The sequence below is a fragment of the Cervus elaphus genome, chromosome 33, assembly GCF_910594005.1.
Source record: "Cervus elaphus chromosome 33, mCerEla1.1, whole genome shotgun sequence".
Classification (NCBI taxonomy): domain Eukaryota; kingdom Metazoa; phylum Chordata; class Mammalia; order Artiodactyla; family Cervidae; genus Cervus; species Cervus elaphus.
In genome coordinates this window covers 71,837,082-71,856,025 of record NC_057847.1, presented here as the reverse complement: position 1 = coordinate 71,856,025, position 18,944 = coordinate 71,837,082, and the positions used below count along the sequence as shown (strand labels likewise).

The window sequence follows — 18,944 nt, the reverse complement described above, 5'->3', positions numbered from 1 at the left end:
TCTCTCTGTCCCCTGTGATTTTTTTTATTTTTCTTACTTTTTGGCTGTGCCATGCAGCATGTGGGATCTTAGTTCCTCAACCAGGAATGGAACCTGTACCCCTTGCAGTGTAAGTGCAGCGTCTTTTTTTTAAACCCTTGCCTGAGATTGACGTGAACACACCGCTTTATTTATTTGTCTTTGGCTGTGCTGGGTCTTCGCTGCACACAGGCGTTCTCCAGTCGTGGGGAACTGGGGCTCCTCTCTGGTTGCCATCCGCAGGCTTCTCACTGTGGCGGCGTCTCTTGTTGTGGAGCACAGGTTCTAGGCACACGAGCTTCAGTAGTTTCATTAGTTCTAGGCTTGAGGGCCCTCGAGCGTGCAGGCTTCAGTGGTTGTGGCTCTCGGGGTCTAGAGCGCGGGCTCCGTTTGCAGCTCTCAGGCTTAGTTGCTCCTCAGCAGGTGGAATCTTTCTGGACCAGGGATCAAACCCAGGGCCCCTGCACTGGCAGGCGGATTCTTATCCACTGCACCACCGGGAGAGTCCGGAAGCATGGAGTCTTAATCGCTGGACTGTCAGGGAAGTCCCTGTCCCTTGCGTTTTGAAATGTCATAGGGATGTGCCCCCATGCAAGTCTGTTTTCATCCTTTTTGCTGGTGAGCGGCGGTCCTTTCATCTGGAGACTCACATCTGTCATTTCTTGGATAGTCTTGTTATACTGTCCCTTTGATCTTTTTCTTCCCCTCTGGTTTTCATCCTCGCTTTCTGAAACTTTTAATCAGATGGTTCACATCCTGGAATTGACTTCTAATTTTCTCCTTTCTTTCCTCCTATTAATCACTTTTCATTCCACACTTTGTGTTCTGGGCAATTCCTGGTCTTTATCTTCCAGACAATCTATGGAATTTTTTTTACGTCTTGATCATCATATATTTAGTTTCCAAGCCGTCTTCCTTGTTCTCTGAATGCTGCGTTTTCAACATCCTGTTTGTGTCTTGTAGAGGTAATCTTCCCTCTAATCTCTCTGATGATATTCCTTAGAATTGTTTTGTTCAAGTTCCTCCTACAGCCTGTATGGTCTATTTCCTCTGAGTTCCTTTTCTCTGCTTGTTTTGGTCTTTGTCTTTTATGTAATCAGCCTTCCTCAGATGTCGGTGACCTTGACCATTCATAATTGAGAGTGAGTCACTTCAGTGTTGACTGAAGGCTGTCTCTGTGTGTGTGTGTGTGTGTGTGTGTCTGTGTGGGGTAGTGGTGGTGCTTGCGGGTTGGGTCACATCTCTCGAGGGAGACTGGGCTGGAAATGGCCACCGTGTTGGGGTCCTCAGCATGGCTACTACAGGCCCTTTCCCTAAGGCTGTTTGCTTCCTCCAGGGAGGAATCCTTTCATCTCCTGCTTGGGGTGGAGGTTGGAGGGCTGCAGCAGCGTGGAATCCTGGCTGCTGGAGGTCTGAAAACTGAGCAGCCTGGGGGTGGGGCTCTTCTCAGTTAGGGAATAGATAGGCATGTCCATTAGAAATAGAATCTGAGTTATGTTTTATATAACTTAAAATTTTCTAGTAACCACAGTAAAAAGAAACTAGTTTCACTAATTAGTGAAGTTCAATAGTATATGTTATGTAACCCAATATAACCAAAATATCAACCTTTTAATGTATAATTTTAAAAATTGTTAATAATGTGTTTTACGTTCTTTTATTCATGCCAGATCTTCCAAATCTGCCATCTTGTGCTTTCAGCACATCTCATCTGAGAGCAGCCACGTGGCAAGGGCTCAGAAGCCACACGTGGTGGGAGACGGCGGTACTGGGCAGCTCAGGCGTAGACCAGCTCAGCTGAGAACCCCTCCCACCCTCTGCGGGGCCAGAGCCCCAGTCCTTGGCTCAGTTGCCCCCAAGAATACATTTCTGTCGGAGATGAACAGCTGACTATTTGGCTGTGGGAGGGTGGTTCTGACCACCTGGAGTGGTTACCTGCTTCCTGTCCAGACTTCCAAACCATCCTGCTGCCCACGCCCAGGTGCAGAACGAGCGCCTTCTCAGTGGCGCCCCATGCAACACTCACGCTTCAGCTTTCTCTGCTCTGGGACATCAGTCAGTTACTGCTCCTCTGCCAGCTGCCAGCTTCCTAAGAATGTCGACATCTCTCATCTACTGTACCCTCCTTTTCCATTCTTTGGGCTTATAGGCTTGTAGCATTTTAATTTTTTACTATCATTTTGAAGGGGTTTCAGTGAGAAACAGATAAATGTGTAACTTCAACTTAACATGTTCAACTAGAAGTCAGGAAATGTTCTTGTATTTCGTCTTTAAAATTCTTGTGCATTACAAGTCTCTAGTCTAAAATCTATTTTTGTTTAAGTGACGTTGATAGGTTATATTACCAGTCAAATGGCTAAAGTTCTTACATCAATATTCAAATAGAACTGATTGCTCTCCTGTGGTCTTGTATCCCCTCCCCAAATATCCCAGTTTGATAAAGGGGCTCCACCAGTGGCCTCCACAAGCTCCTGGTCCCTTCCCTTCCCCCCTGCAGCAGTCCTTCAGAGTCTGGCCCAAGCTTCCAGGAGACCCCTGCCTCCAAGTGGCCTTCAGGATCTATTTGATCCTGCGTCAGTTCCCAAGGATTCCTTGGCATCCTTGAAGCATGAAGTTGCACATTTACACAGGATGGCAAGGGGGTTTCCATGGCAACTAGACCTCAGCATCTGCTTACTGTCTGGCCTAGAGTCACTGATTGTCCTGTTTCTCATAAGGGTGTGGAAAATTGAGTCATCTACCTTCTGTCCCCCCGCCCCCTTATTTTTAACCCTCAGGTTCCCCAGCCATCTTTGTTGCTTCGTGGGCTGTCACCAGGCACTTTCTGGAAGATGTTGGGTAAGCTGTTGGATGGAGAAGTAACAAGAATATATTTTAGATTGTCCAGTTCTTTCAATAGGATGGACCCCTCTCTGAAGCTGTTATCTAGGAGAGGCCTATGTCTCAGACCTGGAGCCCCAGGCGGGTTCTCTGCAGTGCAGGCTGCTGAGTGCCCAGCCCTCCTGGATGTGTTTGCAGACATGCCGAGCCACCTCCTGCTGCCCGATCAGCTCTGTGCTTGGGTCAGGTGCCTGACGAGAGCTGCGCTGCTCAGGGAGGAAGCTCTAAGGGCCAACCTAGCTTTTCTCTTCCTGGCAGCTCCCTCCTCCACTCCTCCTGACATGGGATGTTTGAGTCCTGCAGACTCAGGAGAGCAGGAGGGTAGAAGCAGCCTTCAAATCCCCAGTGGGTGCAAAGAGATCTAGTCTCATTCTCTAAAGATTTGGGCTCAGGGACGGGGTGAGCCTGGGGGCTACCGAAAGTGGGCTAGTGGAAGGAAAGCTTGAAAGAAGCTGGGGAGGTGGTGAGGCAGCATGGCTACGTGGGAGGCCGTGTTTTATCCATGGAATGACACAGGCAGGCTATGGCGGATGAGGTGTAGACGTGTCTTGCAGTCCAAATTCAGTCTAAAATAATGCTTTTAATTGAATTAATTCCCTCTTTTAAAAAAAAATCTGGATTTTTAATTTCTCTAGAACAAATGGAAAGTTCTGTCCACATTCCCTAGGTCCCTTGTGGCAAAAATGAGCTGGACAGAGCTGTGGCCACCTTAGACCAAGCGCAGTCTGTCCATTTGCCAAGTCCCCCACGCCCCCAGCCCTGAGCCTGATGTCCCTAGGGTGGAGGTCACTACCCTCACCCGACACTTCACTCCCTGACACTTCACCTGCTGGGCTGCTGTTGGCCACCACCCTCCCCAATGATCTTGACCATGCACTTGGCTCTGGGGTCCAGAATCTTCCATCTCAGATCTGTGTGCTTTTGCTCCCTAGACACTCACTGGGCTTGCCTGGAGCCTGGAGGCTCCCCAGCCCTGGCAGTGCTCTTGGCAGCAGAAGACGGTCAGTCCTAAAGGTGTTAAGCCCACAGTCTCCAGGGGGTAGGACCACACCATGGTGCTTCCTGCAAAGGGCACCTCTGAGAACAGGTCTCTTCGGGTCAGCCCAGCTCCCCACTCCTAGTGATGCCTGGCTGTCCCTCCCTAGGTGCTGGGACATCAATGCCAACGCGTCCATCTGGTGGGTCATCCGAGGGCCTGTGATCCTCTCCATCCTGGTAAGTGGCTAGCTCCCCTGATCTGGGCTCCCATGGGAAAGACCAGAACAGTGATGGGCTTGCAGGGAGGAGGGCCTTGGCAAGGCCAGCACTGCCGCCTCCAGGTGTGTGGAGGAATAAACCAGAGTGTCCAGAGGCTGGGCAGCAGCAGGAGGGTCTAGGAGCCCTGCCCCCAGAGACTGCCAGAGGGGAGGGGAGCGAGGCCAGAGCAAAAGCTTGCCTTGGCCTTGTCCATTGGGAGCAGCTTCCGTGTTCCGAGCAGAGCTCCTTACCTGGAGTGGCTGGCTCAGGTCGCTTGGGATTCTGCCTCCACTGGCTCAGATGGTTGGATCCTGATCACTTTTCTAAACATTGTCTGGTTGAACTGGGCAGACTCACTGAGCCAGGATCACGGAGCGGGCAGCACCTGGGGAAAGCCAAGGCTGCTGTGGTCTTGGCCTCTGTGGTGATGTGACGTGGGCGGGAGGGCAGGCCTGGAGGACTGGCCCCAGGGGCGAGATTCAGGAGTGGCTCTTAGACAGGGCAGTTCAGGGTGTCTCAACCTTTGCTCTCCTGTCAACCTCGGAGCCTTTTAAAAAATACCAATGTCAGAGATTCAGGCTCTCCTTGTCCTGGGGAGGGGCCTGGGCACTCGGCTTGGTTTTAAGTTCCCAGGTGATTCTGCTCTGCAGTCCAGAGCCCTGTCGCTGAGCCTGCGGGTGTGGCTAAGGGTAAGGAATATCCGTGGCGGGGCGCCCTGGGGCAGCCCTTTTCCTGAGTAATGTGCAGTCTCAGAGGGATGCCAAGACTGCAGACCCGGTGACAGGAAGTGCCCTTCCTAGGCTCCCAGGAGGGGCAGACGGGGCAGCAGCTTCCTCTCTACTAGCTGGCTGGCTTGCCTTGTGTGGCTGGTTGAGGTGGCCATCCCATAACCAGTTTCCTTCTTTTTTTTTTTATAGTAGAATTTGGGACTTCCCTCGTGGTCCAGTGGTTAAGACTTGGTGCTCCAAACGCAGGGGTCATGGGTTCAGTCCCTGGTCGGGGAACCTAATATCCTGCATGCTGCATATGGTGTGGCCAAAAAACACAAACAGAGGAGAATTTACACCATCCTCCCTATTGTCTCAACTCACAACAGGAGAGCTGGAAATTGTAGAGAAATCTGAGTAGCAGCCATGATAGGCTGCTGAGTAGCCCAGGGGAGCATGATGACTTCTCCCTATTTCTGCTTCTCTTAGAGGGTGTGAAGGTCATTCATTAATCTGGAACCACTCAGGGTAGGAGTTAGGGTTAGAAACATATGTTGCATATGGTTGTAATGTAGTTATCACCAGTACAGAGGGTGTCTAGTGCTTTAAACACAACTTTTATTTCTGCTGCCCTGAGACATTGCTACCCAAAGTCACTTTATGTTAATAAATAAATAATTTGATTATAATTTTGACTTGGCCAACTTTAGCATAGTGTTTTCTAATCTGACTAAATTAAAATTTAAGGGATAGTGAAGGATATTAAGCTTTCATTTCCTACTACAGTCTTAATACACTGAAAACTGTATACTGAAATCTGCTATTATTTATCAAAAGTTTTTTTTTGTCAGCTTGTTACATTTAAATCATGTCTGAATATTTTTTATTAGCATGATAATATGGCAGAAAAATATTGATTATTCTATCACTAATTATGTTATACAAAGAATGTACTTGTTCTATGTTAGATCAAAACATATTCTCACTTCTAAAATAATAGTAATAGAATTCATGTAAAAATGGAAAAATACAAAATGTATTTTTAAAAAGGGAACAAAATCACTCATATTTGTAGCACCTAGATGGACATTATGATGCTATGCTTTTCTGTCCTGTAATTTTGAGTGCGTGTACTTTTTCAAAATGCTTATTATAGTTTTGTGTCCTAGTTTGTTTTTACCCTTAGCAGTAGATGTAAGCTTTCCAATGTCACTTGAAATTATTTGATCAACTGCTGTGCTATAGCTGCTAAATACTGAGCCAGTTTCCTTGCTATAATTCTGGGACTTGGACAGACCAGCCCAGGAGAGCCCCAGGGCCCAGGCTGATTTCACAAAACCTTGGTCTCTCTAGTGATTGAGGATATTGATGGAGGAGGGGGCACTCCTGATGCCAAGTATCTCTCTCCCAGCCTGTCACGGGGCCCAGAATTCCACTATTTAAGATTCATTCTTGGGATAGTTAAATTTTTTCCTTTTGCTTTCAAGTGCTTCCTATTAAATACAACTCAAAGGCAAAAAATAAAAGAGCCTTTGTTAGCTTACACCATGTACAGCTTAGAGCAAGATGCACAGTGAGTGAGCTGAGAAGTGTCCTGACCAGGGGTGCTGAGCTGGGGTCCTAGACGCGCCACTAATCCTGTGTCTTCTGGCAAGCGGCCCTAGGCCCCCAGGCTACTTGTCTGAACAATGAGGGTGCCTGCCTAGTCAGTTCCGCTGATCCCTGCTTCTGCAAAATGATTCTGGAGGTGGTGGGCGAGGGGAGGAGAGAGGGTGCTATATGGGCAACCTCGTAGTGTGGCTGGCACTGGGCACTGGAATGGGGGAAAGGGCACCAAAAGACACAGACTCTGGTCCCTGTCCTTTAGAAGGGCAGGATTGAATTGGCAGTTAATGGACACACACAGATGCTTGCACTTGGCCCCTTGCAAGTATTTCAAGTGCCCTTACAAGTAGCATCATCCCTAACTACAATAAATCAGGAAAAGGAGGTGATCAAGAAGGCTTCCTGGAGCTGGTAATTGAGCTGCTGAGTGACTGTAAGTTTCTGAAGCAGTGGTTCTCAAAATGTGGTCCCTAAACTGGCAGCTTCACCGGGGAGCTTGCGAAGAATGCAAATTCCCCTGTGGTCCGGTGGTTAGGACTCTGGGCCTTCACTGCCGAGGGCCTGATCCCTGGTGGGGGAACTAAGATTCTGCAAGCTGCAGCTAAAAGAAAGAGAGAAAGAAAGGAAGGAAGGAAAGGAAAGGAAGAAAAAGCAAATTAAACCATAACTTTTGGGGGCGGAGCCCAGCAACCTGCACCTTAAACTTTGAGATCCTCTGCTTGTAAAGCATTTGCTACTTGGGCGTAGTCCAAGGCCCAGCTTTGGCATTCATTCCCTGGAGCTTGCTAGAAATGCTGAATCTCAGGCCTGCATTTTAATGAGATTCCAAAACATTCCAATTGTGAGTGATCCACCCTGCAGCTGAGCAGACATCAGAGCTCCTGCAGCCCAGGAGTAGGGGCTGAGCCACTGTAGACAGCGTGTTTCTCTAGGACTGGGTGTGCTGGACACGAGACGTGCGTTCCTGCTGTGGTTGCCCTGCCTTCCCTGCCTGGGCCCTGGGCCAGGAGAGGTGGCCCGAAAGCAGATCATCTTTAGCCTGACCTCTGTCTTGTGTTTTACAGATTAATTTCATCCTTTTTATAAACATTCTAAGAATCCTGATGAGAAAACTTAGAACTCAAGAAACAAGAGGAAATGAAGTGAACCATTATAAGTAAGTGGAAGGCAAAGACGGGCACTCAGTCAGTCAGCAGGCATTTACGGAACACCTACTGTTTACCCAGCTGGTGCTCGGCACTTTAGAGGTAGAGGAGTAGGAAGAATTGGGACCTTATCCCAGGGAGTTTACAGTAGGGTGGAGGGAAGGAGGAGTGGGTCCTTTCCTCTCCATAGAACTGCCCTGGAGGTGGGGAGAAAAGAAATCTAAGCAGGACCCCTGTAGGCAGATATCTCACCCTTGGGACAAGGCTAGGGAGTCAGGGGCCCAAATTCAAGTTTTTATGGGGACAGTGGCCCTCCTTATCTGAGGGTTTTGCATCCAAGGATTCAACCAACCTTGGATTGCAGATTGCATATATTTGGGGAAAAAAATCCAAATCAAAACATTTTCATTGTATGAAGTATTATAAGTAATCTAGAGATTATTTAAATATTTGGGGACATGTGCATAGGTTTAAGCAAATACCCCATTTCATATAAGCGACTTGAGCATCCAAGGATTTCTTTGTCTGCGGAGGGTCTGGAGCCAATCCCCATGGGTGCCGAGGGTCGACTGTATGTACACACTAGAAAATAATAAATACACACTAGAAAAATAAAAATACATACACACTATAAAAAATAAATACACACTAGAAAATAGTGTGTATTTTCTAGCTCACTAGACCTTCACCAGATTTTCAAGATAATGTAATTAAAAAATACTTTAAAACCTTTAAGATGGTCAAGAAAGATGCTGTATTAGTCTGCTCAGGCTGCCATAGCAAGACACCACAGATTGGCTGACTTAAGTAAGAGAAACTTAATTCCTCACTCTTCTGGAGGCTAGAAGCCTAGGAATAAGGTGTTGGTGGATTTGAATTCTCCTGAGGCCTCACTCCTTGGCTTGTATACAGCCGCTTTCTTGATGGGTCCTCACATGGCCTTTTTTCTATACATGTGCCACTCCCATATCTCTTCTTAAAAGGACACCAGTTGATTAGACCACAGTCCCACCCTGATGGCCCCATTTAAACTTAATCACCTCTTCATAGTCCCTATCTGCTAATACACTCACATTCTGAGGTACTAGGGGTTACTTAGAGCTTCAGCCTAAAATTTTTTTTTGTGGGGAGGGGGATACCGTTCAGCCCATGACAAATGTTAAAGACAAATCAGTGTCCACCAGAGGCTTTCTCTGTGATGTTCTGGGTTCTCAGAATCTGGCAGAGGCCTGGGTGACTTGGTGACAGATTTTCCCAGGGTGTCTTTAGAGCAGTGGCTCTAAAGTAGGGTCATGCTGGGGATCCAGAATAAAGTTGCCAGATAAAATACAGGATGCCCAGTTTAATCCAAGTCTTAGATAAACAGCTAATAGTTTTTTTGGTAACTACACCAAAAAAAAAAAAAAAACAAAACACAAGAAAACAACTATCTGTTGTTTTTCTGAAATTCACATTGAACTGGGCATCCTGTATTTTTGTTTGCTAAATTTGGCAACCTACCCTGGGAAGAAAACAAAAGAGCTTCTCCTTACAGATATTCATTATCCAACAAATGAGAATGGTGGCTTTGCTAATAATATGTCAGACAGTGTGGGATATTTTAATAGTAACACATGCACATACGTTATAGCATTATTCCTGTGGCTATGGGTTCAAAGCATCTTACTGACAGGGTTGCATAATCCAAGAGTTTGGAGAGTGGCCATGGACTGGTAAGTACTGAATCCAGGTACTGCGTATGCGGGAGCTGGAGGTTTTCCAAAATGAAAATAAACAAACCAGCAGTGGGGACACCGGCAGAGCCTCCGCAGTCAGGCAAGGTGGGGGTGCTTGTGGGCGTGGGCTTGCCTGAGGCTGCGGTGCCTCTGTGTCCCCAGGCGTCTGGCCAAGTCCACCCTCCTGCTGATCCCCCTCTTCGGGATCCACTACATCATCTTCGCCTTCTCCCCTGAGGATGCCATGGAGATCCAGCTGTTTTTTGAATTGGCCCTTGGCTCATTCCAGGTAAGCTCCAGGGACCCCGACTTTAAGGTGAAAGGAGGCATTCTCTCTCTCCTTAAAGAGGCCAAAACCCAGATCTTCCCGAGGGCAGAGGAACGCCTCATCTGACAGAGACCCAGAAGAGGCAGGGGCAGGACCTCACTGCTGTGTGACCCTCAGTGGGTCCCAAGTTCCCTCCACCAGTCACGTGTCACGTGGGGGCGGGAGATGCAGCTCAGGAGAGAGACTGACCCCAGGGAGGACAGAAGGGAATGTAACCCTGGTGAGCTAGATCACACAGCTCTCAGTAGTTAGAGACAATGCAAGCACTGAGGGCTTGAGCTGAGCCATCAAGGAGTGGAAGGGGGCAAGAAGATGAGCATAGCGGGAGAGGAGGGTTGGGTGGAAGGCTGTTTAGAAGAATATGCTCATCTGCACACTGGGAAGTCCATAAAAACGCCCCAAGCTGAAAAATCCAGAAGTAACCACATCAGCATATTTTGCAGAATCAGTCAGGAGAGTTCCAAGTCTGAGGAACAGGAAACAGGGGCAAGGAGGTCAGGAGGCTACTGTTTTTTTCGTTTCTTTCTTTTTGTTTTGGTGACAAGAGACATTTGACTCTTTGAAACAAATTACATACACAATTTACTAAAAATAAAAACCAACTTTAAAAAAAGGAAAAAAAGGGGAGAGGAGAAAGGACCTACCTACTAATTCAACTAGATGTTGTAGTTAAAAAATATAGTAAACCTATTTGGCCAGAAGAGACTTTTAACATGAATCCCAAACTTCACAATGTTATTTGTTTATTTACTCATAACTATCTCCTTCCAAAAATAATATGATGTAGTTTTCAGGGAAAACATATAAAGGACAAAAAATAAGCAGATGAGGCATCAGTGAATAAAGAAAATAAAGCCAAAATTGAGTTCATACACAGAAACAAATTTGGTGAAGTTCTGTAAAGAGGGGAGAAGTGTGTCATAAACTTTGGTTTGGAGCTTCCCAGTAGCCAAAGCAAAGACAGAAACACACTGTTTCAAGACTTAGATGCAAGCAGCCTGGTTCCCAGGGAAAGCCTAGGATTATAGTTTTGGGGCCTGAGAGAAATCTCTCCCAGTGGGTTTTCCTGAAGAAGCCAGCTTGTCATCAACACACAGACCATCCACAGAGACTTCCTCACCTGGGCAGGCCTTGGCCTCAGGGTGAGGCTGGGTGCCTCCCTCATTCCTGGAGTTCTATTCGGGACAGGGTGTGCCCAGAGTCATCTCCCTCTGTCCTGCTCAGGTTCCAGGCAAGACACATCACTGGGAACGCATTCCTGAGTGGGGTCTGGCCCTAACCCATGCCTGCAGACCCCACCCCAGGGCTGTCCTGGCTGTACTCTTCTGAGCCTCTTCTCTGCCCAGAGACTTTCGCCGGCACCCCAGGTCCCTGGGGAGCTGGTCTCTGTGTATAATCCATGGGCTTTTTCTCTGGATCAGGAAGCTTCCACGTAACATGGGGGAAGGTTGGGCTCACCATGGCCTTTTTTATCAGGTGGGCGGGGCTGTCCACAGATGGGTGGAAGGTCTTGACCCAGCTGACAGAAGTGGGTAGTGACCCCGATGAGAACCTGGAGACCCAGGACTGCATAGATGGGGACTTCCTGTCTCTGGAACTAGGCTTGTGGCTAGGGTTTCAGACTACACCAATGGAAGGCCATTCGGCTCCTCTCTGGGGACGTGTTTATTAAAACCAAAAGCACTTTCCTAAATGTTCCCATAGGAATGTTTTAGTTCAATTCAGTTCAGTCGCTCAGTCATGTCCGACTATTTGCGACCCCATGGACTGCAGCATGCCAGGCTTCCCTGTCCATCACCAACTCCCAGAGCTTATTCAGACTCATGTCTATCGAGTCGGTGATGCCATCCAACCATCTCATCCTCTGTCATCCCCTTCTCCTCCTGCTTCAACCTTTTCCAGCATCAGGGTCTTTTCCAGTGAGTCAGTTCTTCGCATCAGGTGGCCAATGTCTTAGAGTTTCAGCTTCATCATCAGTCCTTCCAATGAATATTCAGGGCTGATTTATTTTAGGATTGACTGGTTGAATCTCCTTGCTGTCCAAGGGACTCTCAAGAGTCTTCTCCAACACCACAGTTCAAAAGCATCAATTCTTTGACGCTCAGCTTTCTTTATAGTTCAACTCTCACATCCACACATGACTACTGGAAAAACCATAACTTTGACTAGACAGACCTTTGTTAGAAAAGTAATATTTCTGCTTTTTAATATGCTGTTTAGGTTGGTCATAGCTTTTTTTCCAAGGGGCAAACGTCTTTTAATTTCATGGCTACAGTCACCACCTGCAGTGATTTTGGATCCCCCCAAAATAAAGTCTGTCACTGTTTCCATTGTTTTCCCATTTATTTGCCATGAAGTGATGGGACAGGATGCCATTATCTCAGTTTTCTGAATGTTGAGTTTTAAGCCAGCTTTTAAACTCTCCCTGTATGCAGGTCAGGAAGCAACAGTTAGAACTGGACATGGAACAACAGACTGGTTTCAAATAGGAAAAGGAGTACGTCAAGGCTGTATATTGTCACTTTGCTTATTTAACTTATATGCAGAGCACATCATGAGAAACGCTGGGCTGAAGGAAGCACAAGCTGGAATCAAGATTGCCGGGAGAAATATCAATAACCTCAGATATGCAGATGACACCACTCTTATGCCAGAAAGTGAAGAAGAACTAAAGAGCTTCTTGATGAAAGTGAAAGAGGAGAGTGAAAAAGTTGGCTTAAAGCTCAACATTCAGAAAACTAAGATCATGGCATCCGGTCCCATCACTTCATGGCAAATAGATGGGGAAACAGTGTCAGACTTTATTTTTTGGGGCTCCAAAATCACTGCAGATGGTGACTGCAGTCATGATATTAAAAGATGCTTACTCCTTGGAAGGAAAGTTATGACCAATCTAGACAGCATATTAAAAAGCAAAGACATTACTTTTCTAACAAAGGTCCATCTAGTCAAGGCTATGGTTTTTCCAGTAGTCATGTGTGGATGTGAGAGTTGGACTATAAAGAAAGCTGAGCACAGAAGAATTGATGCTTTTGAACTGTGGTGTTGGAGAAGACTCTTGAGAGTCCCTTGGATTGCAAGGAGATCCAACCAGTCCATCCTAAGAGATCAGTCCTGGGTGTTCATTGGATGGACTGATGTTGAAGCTGAAACTCCATTACTTTGGCCACTTGATGCAAAGAGCTGACTCATTTGAATAGACCCTGACACTGGGAAAGATTGAAGGCAGGAGGAGAAGGGGACGACAGAGGATAAGATGGTTGGATGGCATCACCGACTCAATGGACATGGGTTTGGGTGGACTCTGTGAGTTGGTGATGAATAGGGAGGCCTGGTGTGCTACAGTTCATGGGGTCGCAAAGAGTCGGACACGACTGAGCAACTGAACTGAACTGACTGAAACTCTCCGCTTTCACTTTTATCAAGAGGCTGTTTAGTTCTTCGCTTTCTGACGAAAGGGTGGTGTCATCTGCATATCTGAGGTTATTGATATTTTTCCTAGCAATCTTGATTCCAGCTTGTGCTTCATTCAGCCCATAGGAATGTTTACAAAGAAAATGAATGATCTTTAAGGGTGTTTTTTTTAAAAAAAGAACCATTGTTCAAATACAAACATATATATCATTTTATTATATTTTATACATATATATAGTGATATAATAAATATTTTAAAAATTCTATACTATGGAAATTTTTTCCATATCTGAAATTCAAATGAGCAATATAATGAACCTGCATATAGCCCTTATCCTCTGTGACCTGTCCTATTTCACCTCCATCCACTCCCCATCTCTCATCATTTTATACAAACTCAAGTCATCATGTTATTTCAACTGTAAACATTTTAGTATATATTTTCTGAAAGACAAGAACATAAAGAAGGACACACGTGGAACCACAATACCATTATCACTGTCACATATTCCTAAAGACTGAAGTTTATTAGGGGCTTCCCTGGTGGCTGACAGTAAAAAATCCGCCTGTAGTACAGTAGATCTGGGTTCGTTCTCTGAGTTGGGAAGATCTCCTGGAGAAGGGAATGGCTACCCACTCTAATAGTGTTGCCTGGAGAATCCCATGGACGGAGGAAACAGGCTACAGTCCACGGGGTTGCAGAGTCAGCTCCTCCTAATTTTAGAAATACTTGCTTACTGGGGAAAATTTGGAAGTAAGGAGAAGTTAAAATAGAAAGGCAAATTCATCCAAACTCTCATAACCCAATGTAATAACCTCTGCTAAAATGATGTGTTTACTTCTAAGTCTCCTTTCTATCCAAGAAGACATACACATGTACACACACTTACACACATGTAATTGAGATCATGATGTATGGTTTTTTAACCCCCCTTGTTATATTTAATTCTCTATCATTCCTTCATGAACATTTTTCCAGCTTACTAAAATTCTTCAGAGACTGCATTTTTAATGACTGTATAAAAACTGGTATTTCCTAAACTTGTTGGCTGTGGGAGGCCACCCTCTACTTACTTGGGGCACATCTAACCCACTCTCACCCAGGGCTCCTGCCCTCACTTAACAGAGAGACTGTGTCTCCGCATCTCTGAGGCCGGGCAACCCCTGTCCACTGAGGGGCATCAGGCTGACCTCCAGCTCCAGGCCCACCGAAACTTGTGATTCAGGTCCCTCACCTGGAAGCAGGGATCCTCCCTGCCTACCTTCTAGAGCTCTGGCAAGGATTAAGTGAAGCACCTGGAACCCAGAAGCCACGATTACACAGGCTGAGCTGTGGCCCAAATCCAGCTCTGGATTATTGCAAAGCCTGCCCTTCACTCTCTCTGACAGCAACTCCTAATCAATGATGCCCTTTTGAACCACCTAGGGGTCTTTCAGAGCTGCTGCTGGTCCCACCCCAGACATTCGGATTTGGGGCACAGAGTGCACCTGGGCCAGAGCTCCCAAGAGATCCTCATGTGCGGCCAAACTTGGAAACCGCTGCCCTGAGTACCTGTTCCTGCCCCACCCCCATAGTCCCCGTTTTGTGTGACATCATCCACGTCTGAGACTCCAGAGCAGATCCTTCTAGTTTGTCTCTAAAACTCTTGTTAGAATGCCGGGATCCCAGAGCAGTTACATGTATGAAGCCCACTGTAAACGGGCTGGTTCATCCCTCTTTGGAATCCTGTCCATGTCTTAAGTAGCCAGGAGCAGGCGTGGTTGGCCCTGGGAGGAGGGGTTGGGCTACCTGCAGTCAGGGCCATGGCACCCAAGCCTCTGTGGGGCAGGGTGCTCACCAGCCGAGGAGGCCTGAGGGCAGGGCCTGTTAGGAAGGGCAGGCTGGCCCTCGAGGCTGCTTAGGTGAGCCGGACATCCAGACTGCTGGACCCTGTTCAAAGCTCATGTTTCCATACAAGCCTTGGGCCTCAAATCCCGCATCTCAGCCCGGAGTCCCTGACTGGTGGGCTCCACGCCAGGATTCTGGGGATACCATTGGGAAAAGAGGGGTCCAGATGCTGGAGAGGGAGGGTCCTGATAGGCACGACGCCCACCCCACCAGGGAACTTAAAAGCAGATGTGGCCCTGAGGCCTCTGACCTTGGAGATGAAAGTGGGGAGTCAGGCCCCCTGTTCGCTGGCTGAGACCTGCACTTGAGCTCTGCTCAGACTTCAGTTACATTAAGTAGAAGCTTCTAACTCAGCCGCAGGGACCAGGCAGGTCACTGGAATTAATAAGGGAGGCCTCCCGGGAGAAGCAGGGCTCGGTGGCCCCTGAGGCATGCCCATCCCACCAGGAGCTGAGCGGGTGGGGCAGCCATATGAACCCCTGGGCCTGGGTGGGCTTGTTTGCAGGACCAGCTGGAAATCTGGAGAGGTTTAAACAGGGACAGCTACTCAGATAGAAAGACGAATGTGTGACTGTGTGGTCAGAGCAGAGCTCTGGGCGGCATGGACTAGCCTCACGTGCCGCCGTTCCCTGCTTCTCCGGGATGGCCCACCTTACTAATTCCCATGACCTGCCTGGTCACCGAGCTTGAGGTGGCAGCCTCTATTTAATGTGACTGACACCACCCTGGTGCAGGGCACCTCGCTGGGCCCGGGGTCATTCTTGCCCCCAAGGGTCTCAGTCTGTGTGGGTGATGCCAGCCACTGCAGGGCCAGAGAGGAAGCCCCTATTCCCCCTGGGGAAGGACAGGTGTGGGAAGGCTCTGGAATAGTCATGGGGAGAAGTGAGCCTGAGGCTGGTGATGAAAGGACCCCAGGGGACTAGGAGGCCGAATGCTGGAGCCCTTCACCGATCCCGTTGCCCCTGCTTCCTCCGCAGGGCCTGGTGGTGGCCGTCCTCTACTGCTTCCTCAATGGGGAGGTGAGTGTTGGGGGTTGCTCTGCTGCCTGGGGAGCTCCTTTGTCATTGGATTGTGGTTCAGAAGGGCTACCTGGAAGGGGTGGCGGGGAGCGGGGTGTGGTGTGGGTGGGGGAGACCAGGGCCTCCTGGCTCAGATCTGTCTTCCAGGAGTCTGAGCTCACTTAACCGGAGCAGCAGAATCACCCAGAGGCCTTGTTAAAACAACTGCTGGGTCCTCCCTTGTTTCTAAAACAGGCAAAAATGTGTCCCGTAGGTCTGGGCTGGAGGCTGAGAATGTTTTAACAAGCACTCCAGGTGATTCTAGCCCTCAGGCAAATTCAGGAAATGGAAAGTGCAGGCACCCCAACCCTAACCGAGGCTGCTGACTGCTGGTTGCCTGATGAGTGACCTCAATCACTGCCCTGATCTGGGCCTCGGGCTTCCCATCAGTAAAGGGTGACTCAGGTGAAACGTCTGCCCCTCCATCCTCAGAGACCTCCAAAGAGTGTGACTGCTGAGCAGGGTTGGGGGAGCTGCACGCTTAACTTTCAGTCTCTGCGCTTGCCCAGAGCATCTGGGTCGGGACAGGAGGCTCCTTCCTGGCACAGAGGCCATGCAGTTGAAGTTAGTTGAATACGGTACTGCATGCACATAAACCCTTCCTGTAGCTGTCAATCATCTGGTTTGCCCCACTTGAATGGGAGTAGCCTCTGATACTTTTCCAAAAGTCAAGCATCATACCTGGCCTCAAATGCTTTGCTGCTGCAGCTGGGGGTTGTGAAGGAAATTCCAAAGAGTAGCCCCCTGGTCCCTAGATGAGTTCTGAGCTAGAGTGGCTTCATGGGGACGTGTCCAATTGTCCCAGGTGACCATCTGGAGATTGTGAAATGTTCACAGGCCCCTTCTTCAGGATAGGTTTGCTGAGGTTGCTGGTGAAAGGTCCCAAGGGAAAGGGGCCCCTCAGTACCTATGGATGTCAGGGCTGAAAATGGTAAATCTGAGTGAAGGGGAGGGCATGCCCTCTGGGCAGGAGTGGCAGAGCCTGTGCTGAGGCCCCAGGGGAAAAAGCAGGACCCGGGCAAAGATCGCCCTTCCCTCCCGGCTGACTCCTGATCTCTGGGGGCAGGTGCAGCTGGAAGTTCAGAAGAAGTGGCGTCAGTGGCACCTGCGTGGGCTCCCGTTGCGGCCCGCGGCCCCCAGCTCCTCCTCCAGCAACGGCATCAAGGCCAGCCCCTCGGAGCAGAGTCGGGCCACCCGCGGGACCAGTGTCATCTGAGGCTGGCCAGCCCAGGTCATAGGAGAGCCTGCCTTCCTGCCAGATGCTGTGTGGTCTCTCAGTGACTATTGCACCCCTCCTCCTGGCCTTGGGGTGGGGTTGTGGTGATGCTTCCTCAGAACTGATGGGGCCTGGGACAGCAAGAGGGCCTGGGATTCAGATCTGTTGAGTTTCCTGGAAAGAGTAGTTCAGGGGTCCCAGGAGCGGGCAGGGGAATAAATGGTAACTGGGATGAGACTTGGTATTTGTTGGTCCTCTTGTCCTTGAGGCACAAGGTGGAGGATGCTGACCCCTGCTACCTTCTGGAGAAGGGGGCTTCCCTGACCTCCCTGCTCCAGTTTTCAGGGATAAGCTTAGAAGCCCAGTGAACCGGAAGATAGTGAAGAATAATGAAGCCTGGCGTGCTGCAGTCCATGGAGTCACAAAGAATCAGACACGACTTAGCAACTGAACAACAATAGCCAGTGAACCAGAGAAATTGCCCTTGGCCTTGGGTGGACCCTCCCCAGCCCTCATTGCAACTCACCCATCCAGCTCTTCCCCTGGAGCCTTCAAGACAACTCAATCAAGTTACAGGGAACCTTTTAATGACCCTAACATGGGATGGGGCACCCTGTTATTCCTGCTAAGTTATCTGTGGTGGTAGTGGTTTAGATACTAAGTCGTGTCCTACTCTTGCGACCCCGTGGACGGTAGCTTGCCAGGCTCTTGTCCATGGGATTCTCCAGGCAAGAATACTGAAATGGGTTGCCATTTCCTTCTCGAGGATCTTCCTGTTCAGGGATCGAACCCGGGTCTCCTGCATTGCAGGCAGATTCTTTACCAACTGAGCTATGGGGGAAGCCCTCAGTTATGTGTAGTACTACAGAAAGTGGGGCAGAATCCATTTGACAGAAGAGATACCGGTTCACCAAGGTCCTGTCACTTGACCAAGATACCCAGCTGGAAGTGGCAGCTCAGTGCAGGACTTTTGATTTTAAACCCCCAGGCTCACTCCAAGGCTGTCTGTCTCCCCTGCTCCCAGGCCGGGATGAATGGGGGCCTGTCTCCCTGTCCCACTGGGGATTTTCATCTTATCTTTAACTGTCTGCGGGATCTCAGTTCCCGCACATATCAGCATTCTTTCCCTGCTGACCATGTGAAGATTAAAGGACTAAATATTTGAAACTTTTTACCAAACACTGCCTACGTGCTCAAGGAAAGCATTCTGGACAGGAGCAGAGGCAACCCCGCCCCCCAGAGTGGAGGGAAGGGCATCTTGTTGGTGGGTGGGCCCAGCTCTAGTCCTGGCTTTGGGTGACCTGGACAAGTGGCCCTGGCCCCCAACTTCTGCATCTCACCCCTGCAGACAAGGAAGTCACCCTCTCTCACCTCATAGACTGCCCCTGGGGTGAAAAGGCCAGCTTGTCCATTTCCCAAGGCTAAGACTACAGCCTGTATGGTTGATATAACTTTCTCCAGAGACCCCCATGAACTCAGTGCATCTTCGAATCAAGAAAAGTTAAAAAAAAAATCACCAGGTATAGGCACCCAGAAAGAGGATCTGGTAGGGCAGAAACCTAAACCTCATGAGGCCAGAATGAACCAGGGAAATCCTGAGTTCATCAGGTCAGGAAGGGACATGGCGCTAGTATAGAATGAAATAGGCTGAGGGCGGAAAAAAACCCCACCTACTGGGCAGAAAAGGGACTGGAAAGGGGGCAATTTAATGCACAAAAATATAAAGTGGCCGGC

General features: G+C 48.7%; 1 protein-coding gene across 1 annotated transcript in view; it reads left to right on the top strand.

The window, feature by feature from the left end:
• SCTR (secretin receptor) overlaps nt 1-17,447 on the top strand; it is a 67,756-nt gene extending 50,309 nt beyond the window's left edge. Inside the window, exons 8-13 of the mRNA XM_043894675.1 lie at nt 2,796-2,856; nt 4,044-4,113; nt 7,511-7,602; nt 9,469-9,595; nt 15,914-15,955; nt 17,061-17,447. Coding sequence (XP_043750610.1) covers nt 2,796-2,856; nt 4,044-4,113; nt 7,511-7,602; nt 9,469-9,595; nt 15,914-15,955; nt 17,061-17,210 — 542 coding nt within the window. The 3' untranslated portion in view covers nt 17,211-17,447. The remainder of the gene's footprint in view (nt 1-2,795; nt 2,857-4,043; nt 4,114-7,510; nt 7,603-9,468; nt 9,596-15,913; nt 15,956-17,060) is intronic.
• Nucleotides 17,448-18,944: the final 1,497 nt, after the last annotated feature.